At 38.2% G+C, this 6828-nt stretch overlaps 1 protein-coding gene across 1 annotated transcript; it reads right to left on the reverse strand.

Moving 5' to 3' along the window:
• Positions 1-1780: 1780 nt before the first annotated feature.
• On the reverse strand, positions 1781-4431 carry LOC140367331 (protein CutA homolog). Its single transcript, XM_072453756.1, has 4 exons — positions 4219-4431; positions 3644-3792; positions 3037-3096; positions 1781-1915 (listed from the first exon to the last, which is right to left on the reverse strand). The coding sequence occupies exons 1-4, from the start codon at positions 4363-4365 to the stop codon at positions 1813-1815; spliced, it is 459 nt and encodes a 152-aa protein (XP_072309857.1). The 5' UTR covers positions 4366-4431; the 3' UTR covers positions 1781-1812.
• Positions 4432-6828: the final 2397 nt, after the last annotated feature.

A 6828-nucleotide genomic window follows, 5' to 3' on the forward strand; every position in this document is an offset into this window, starting at 1 on the left:
CTTCAGATGTCCAAAGACTACACAGAAAGAAGTTGTTGGTAAATCTGTTGGTAAATTCTCCAGTATTTAATTATGGAAAATGCACATATTGAAATGTTATGTTTGTTTGTGTTTAGAACAGCCGTCATTATCCCTCATTTATTAAAGAGCTCTGTGGGAGTGAGCTATCAACGTCTGCTTTCTAACGGCATATCTCCACGGGAGAGTTTGATGGCACGCAGGAAAAAACAAGCCTGCTGCATGTCTTTGTTTACACAAGCCTATGTATTTACTATTTACTTCAAAGTGATTATTACACAGTGCAAAATAACAGTAAATAATAATAGCAAGTCTGTGGTTCCCAACCCCATTCTCCCAGCGATCCCTATTTTACCAGTGCATACGTTTGCATCCCCCACATCCTCCTCCCACCTAAAAAAACTGTAGTCTAATATGGAAGAATAAAATTGTTACATAGAGACAATACATACTTTATAGAAGCAGTTAGCACAACATCCTTTCAGTATTATTCAAGAAGTCATGTTTGGACCTCTTTTTTTTTGGGAAATCCCTGAGAATCTTTGGGGACAAACATTTTATGTGAGTAAAATGTGTCTGTTTAATGGTCACTTTCAATGTGAGCATGGCTTTTAATTTAGGATTTAATGATTTTTGTAAGAAAAGGTAATACCACCCTCTAGTGAAGAGTTGGGTAAACGGCATGTTGTGTTTCTTCTACAACATTTCAATTCTACACATTTGTTTGCTATTCTTATTCTTCTACAAACATTTAGCCTTTCTTTATTCACTGTTTGTCGTTTGCACATTTGACACTCACTTGCCCCTGTTCACTCTACACTGTGGACTTACTGACACAGAAAGCAGGATTATTACGGTTCATCCATGTCGGCAGTTCCATTGTTGCTCCTTGATGCCGGAAACACTTTCTGCAGACCAGGAATTTTTGCAGGCATGTCATCCTACAGCTACACGCCTGTGCCATAATACAATCTTTATCTACAACATAGGGACACTCATAATTGACTTAAAGTATTGTATAAGATTCAGGGTTTGTATTTGGGGTTTTAACAAGTGTATATTGTTTATGGACTGTTGAATGTTCTATTGATATAATTATTGCTTTCCAGAACGAAGAACTTATATACAGTATGTGATGCAGAATGGCGTTATATAAGTCATATAAAATATGTATGAACAAAAATGAATTCACGCAGCTTGTAGTAGTGGCCCTTTGGTATTATTTATTAATACACAGTTATTTGTCATATTCCTACACAATAATATTTATATGAAAATACAGATGACATGGGTAAAAAAAATTCCGTCATTTTTTGTAAGGCCTATGTGCTAGATTTTAAATTAGTGAATGAGTACATTTGTAGTGACCAAAACACATATCATGAAGTGTATTTTAAAGATTTTACTCTTCTGTTCAATTGACCCAGGAATTGTCCCTGCGACAAGTTGGCCACTGTCCAGGGTGTACCCCGCCTAAGGCCCGAAGTCACTGGGATAGGCTCCAGTCACCCGCGACCCCGAAAGGGAACAAGCGGTAGAAAATGGATGGATGGATGGATGGATGTTCAATTGAATTTAGTTCACCACAAAAGCTTAAAAAGGCCATCAAACAAAACTGGACAAAACCTTCAGAAAACAATACAATATATTATATATTATTATTAGATATTTTCTTCAAGCAGCTTTGCAAAAAACATTTCAGTTCACTTCAAACTACTCTGTTAATGTTTGCTTATCAGCTGCAACTTGTGCAGTTTATATCCTTCTTACACTCAACTGTGAGTTAATAATAAATCAGTTTTGCGGAATCACTTCATCCATCCAGTTCAGGTATTCTGGGCTGCCATCCTCCACGGGGATACTGAGGACTTGTGGGGCTGCGTATGGGTGGACAGACCTTGAAGATAACCACACAGCCCATTATTCTTTCACTGCTTTATAGCTATTATATAGCTATTGTTTATAATGAATTGGACATGATTCATTCTGAGCTGCTATTCCTCTGACTGTGCAAACCCACAGAGACACACCCAGTGCACACGATTTTAGCCCTCTAATTGAGGTCTTTAAATTAAACCCACCACTACATGAAGACTTAAAACTAAATCTTGAATGTAAGTGGTCTCTGGGCACAGTATGCTGACCTTGACTTGAACAACGTCTACTGTAATGGATTAAAAACTACCAAAATGTTATTTCTTATGCTTATAGTTATTATTTTATCATTACTGGTAGCCCTGTTTTCATAAAAGTTTGTGCTTAATAATCTTTAGTTATTAATTTTATATGTACTGTCTGGATAAATAATGTTGTCACAAAGCATCAAGCATAATTCTTTTCAATACAAACTACAGAATGCTAAATAAAACATTATGATTACCTCACATATTCTAAGATATCTTGAATCCTGGAAGTTCTTGTTTTTACAAGCTGTAACAATAATGACATATCAGTATATATCAGTATATATCAGCGGTCTGCCGGCTAAACAAGTGTTATTTTTTCTAGATAACTTACCAAAAGTATTTCACTGGAATCATGAATCTCACCCATCATACGTACCTGGAGATAAAAGCAGACACAAGAGGTTATAAATCAAGCTTCTGTAGGAATAAGAGATTATTTTTTGCTGTAAAACACGAACAATGTTAGTCTCTATTGCAGTCGGTTATACCATAGTGGGGTACGACAGCAGGTAGCGAGTAGTTTCTATTCAGCTCAACTTCTCGTCATGGCCTATTAGTTTTGTTCCCTTCCCGATTATGCATTAACACGAGAAGTTAATCCATGCTAACACACAGGTCAAAACGACCTTTTATTTTCTGATCATGAGAATAAATTAGCAAAGCAATCAGAGAAAACCCATTTGCTGTTGCTGTTGCCTTGGTAACCTGAAGACGTAACATATGTTTGTATCCTCTATCCATCAAAGCTCGTCAAGAACATTTTCTGTACGGCCAGCGCTTGATGTCCGATTGACTGAAGTGTGCATTGTGTTCTCTGCAGAGCTATAATTACATTGTAGATGTCCTTGTGAGAATGTTAATACTGGCAGCCAGCCTCTTCTCTATGATGGCTCTGGAGAAAAGACAAAAGTGAGCAGAAGCAGAAGAAATATTAAATGAACATTATTGAATGGGCCTTGCTGATAATGCAGAAAGACAGTGCAAACTTTGCTTTCCACAGTGATAAAAATGGTATGAAATGTATTATCTGGGACGCCCCTCTCCTTGCGCACAAGCTCCTGGTTAGAACATTTGCATATCTGGCAACCTCAGAGCGGTGACTCTGCCCTGGCCGTGTCTTGACACAGTAAATAGATAGAGCTCATTTACATGCAGCTAAAACGCCAACCACGAAGGTGAGAGTGGAGACTCATTGTCCTTACAAGTTTTACAATTTACAGCAACATCACGTTTTAGTCCTGTGATATGTTTGCCTGCTGAAGTAAGCCAAATTCAGGACTCACTCAGGCCTAAACATGTATTCATTAGTGATGAGTCATTTACATAAGACAAATAAGGATAACAACTGAACCAAAACGGACCAAGTTAGTAAATGTGTAACAGCAGGTACATTTGGACCAATTTGAGCATAAAAACAACAATTATTTTCAAAAGCCCACCTGCCAATATCCCTGGCTGTCTGCTCTGTTGGGCTGTAAATAAAAAGGATAGAGTGGTGGCCTGGTAGGTAGTTTCCTGTGAAGATTGAGTGAAGTCGCACCCCAATGGACCACAGGCCGGGATAGAGACTGACCATCAGAACAAGGACCTTCACAAAGAGAAAACAGGAATAGAGCACGTCAACATTGTCATAAGCCAACAGGAATTTGTTCTTTATATTTTACAAGGTAAAATGAATAAATAAATAAGTAGATATAACACAATATTTTCCAGTCAGCTAAAGTAAAATTCATGTTTCATGTTAATAACCCATCTGTTGGATGCCATGAAAAGACGATAAAAGTAAATTGAATTTAATCTGCCAAAAATCCACCATGTTGACATTGGACAGGCTGGGTTTACATTATCCTCTTATTATCTGGCACAGGATGTTGATAGTGATTATAATCTGTCCTACTTCTGCAGGACACGACTTCAACTGCACGGACATAACTCCTCACATGCGCCCCGTTATATTGTATACAGGGGTTCTTTCAAGTTTTGAAAAGAACTTAGTGAGAAATAATAGACTTACCAAGCATGTCACAAAAAGAAAAGACCGGAGCAGGGACCAAAAGAAAACGTCTTTATGCCAACGTTGGAGCCAACACTCCCTGTGACTGCTGTCAAAAGTCATTCCCGGTGATGACAATGAAGAGGTAATCTGCTTAACTTTCTTCATAAAACATGGGTTTCCAGCTGAATCCTCTGAATAACACACGCATTTCACTTCCAAATCACTCACGAGCTCTTTTGTGTTTAGTCAAAGCGATGATAAATCGCACTTTACAATTGGTTGTTACACTCGCATTTGACACATCAACGACCAATCACAGAGCAGTGTCACGTGTGCGTCCTGCCCCCACGCTCGGGTCATAATCGGCTCTGATATCGTCCCCACTGTCAAAATAAAAAAAAAACATAACTCAAAAGCTTCTGTCAGTGTGTATTGACCGACAAACATAACTACACAGATCACAGTAGATTAGAAAACAAGCAACCAGTGTTAACCTATTCATTCTGTATATTTTAGTCACACATTTTCTCAGAGTAAAGTCTCTATCAGTTCTTCATTTAGCTTCAATTTTCTGTCATAGGCTACTTTTTCAACAAGCCCTCGTTCTGGATATTGTGCTCTATACACAATCATAGTACATAGCATAGTATGTTAGATTTAATAGTTATTTATCATGATTTAGTATCATTGCATGTTTCTATTCTCCAGTTTGTTATGTATAAAATACATTTAAAACTGTCTATGAAGGACAAATTGAACTTAGTTCTTTGGGTGAACTTCTGTCAGACATCCATGTGGGGGAGCTGTGGATTCACACATTATCTCCAGATCCACTTTGGTGGGTTGAGACCAAATGAAATGTTGAGAGCTTATGTAGCATGAAAAAAAAAAAAAATCTAGTACAACACAAAATGGATCAAATGGAGACTCTTATCTTCCCAGAAGTGACTCCTCTCTTGACCAGCACGTTAAGGTTTTGGTTTTATGCGCTCATCGTCATTCACTCCATTCGCCCTCTTTCCAAGGCAAAACAAGAGAGCTGAGAGTGCACTGCGGAAGGCGAAATCACTAAGCAGCTATGGAATAAAATGATTTTTCTTCTTCTTTTCTAAAACCAAAAAACTCAAAACAACAAAACCAAAAAAGACACGACCTGAGTGGGAAAAAAACGGGCAAAACCGAAAAAAGAATCCAAGACAGCAGGGCATCCAAAGAGAAAGAAGAAAAGGAAAGGTTTAGTTGGTCCAGTCCTTAGTCGTCAGTGCAGATTGTGTCATCCATTTTTTTGTGATGGCCTTTTTCCCAGCCGTCAGAAGTATCCATCTATATTGTCAATGATAGAGGTTTTGAGGCCCAGGTACATAGTTCTGAAATTGAGTGGGATGGTGGTGTCAAATACAGTATACAGTATTTTTTTTTCATTTCATCCAATATTTTTGTGCAACAGGGCACTACCAGAACACATGATAATGGTGTGCCTTCTGACAACCACACTTTCTCTAACATTCAGCCCCTCCCTATGAATAATGAGCACTTTGACATGATGTAATAAAAAACTGTTGCTATTCTTCCAACAGAATTTCTTCCAAACATGGGACTTTGTGGTCATTGCAAAGTACATACATTTTCCCATTCCTTGTCTGTCAAAACAAAATCACCCTCTTTTTCCCATTTAATTTGAATGTATTTAGTAGATTGGCCACCCAGGTCCTTAATGCATTTATATACTTTGGATATTATCCCCCTCGAAAGTTTTGATAGTCTTGATAAAGATTTAAGTCAGAGGGCAAAAAAAATCGTCCATTCAACCTTTAATATTATTAAGGTTGAATGGACGATTTTTTTTGCCCAAATTTTAGTCTTATTTCCTCGTGGCGTGGACTGTCGATTTGTCCTGCCACGTATCAATCATAAAACGCACCTACCGCCCACCTGCAGCCGCGTGCGTCTCGTCCTCCGAGAGCAGCACGGTTCCGCGTGTCTAAGCGCATTGATCTATCATAATATAGTTCCCTCAGTGTACGGGACAAAATAAGGACGGAGATAGACTGTTCGAGCTGACTCAGAAGAAGACGGAAATCTACGGGAGACGAGAGATGCGATGCGCTCCGTTGCGCTAATAAACAAACGCACATGTGTGTTGTATCAGTCCGCACGGGGGAGTGCGCATGCGCACTTCCGCCTGCGTTCTCAAATCACCCAAAAAATCGTCCATTGTGCCTTTAATTATTGCGTGGATTTATTTCTTGATTACCGGTGTAATAACTTTTTATTTGTAAATACTTATAACAGTCCTATTCCTCTAAGTCAAAGAATTCCTTAATTATCAAAGCTTTTCATTATTTTACAGTCTGGTTAAAAAAATGCTTATGCCAAATGCTTTTGTTAGCCAAATCTTAAATCTCAAGTTAGTGCTATTTGGCATAAAACCTTGGTCATAAGACAACCTTCTTTCTGCATGTTTAGCTTCCAAAATGTATAATTTTGTAAATTGTTTTTCCTGCTTTTGTTTCTTTCTAGATGAGGCGAAAGCAATAACCTTGCCCCTCAGTACTGCCTTAACTGCATCCCAGAGAATGGGTGAAACAATTTGACCATTATCGTTATCCTCTGCATAATTCTCAGTGT

The sequence above is a fragment of the Eucyclogobius newberryi genome, unplaced genomic scaffold, assembly GCF_026437365.1.
Source record: "Eucyclogobius newberryi isolate DKJ021-1_F unplaced genomic scaffold, fEucNew1.0.hap1 SCAF_2, whole genome shotgun sequence".
In the NCBI taxonomy this organism is placed as follows: Eukaryota; Metazoa; Chordata; class Actinopteri; order Gobiiformes; family Gobiidae; genus Eucyclogobius; species Eucyclogobius newberryi.

What these genes read in the sequence shown, in the direction of transcription:
- LOC140367331 (XM_072453756.1), bottom strand. Translation starts at nt 4,365, where the DNA reads ATGAAGAAAGTTAAGCAGATTACCTCTTCATTGTCATCACCGGGAATG. An exon ending in TTCTTTTTGTGACATGCTTG is followed by an intron (nt 3,793 to 4,218) that starts GTAAGTCTATTA and finishes CTCTTTGTGAAG; the next exon opens with GTCCTTGTTCTGATGGTCAG. An exon ending in ACAGCCAGGGATATTGGCAG is followed by an intron (nt 3,097 to 3,643) that starts GTGGGCTTTTGA and finishes TCTTTTCTCCAG; the next exon opens with AGCCATCATAGAGAAGAGGC.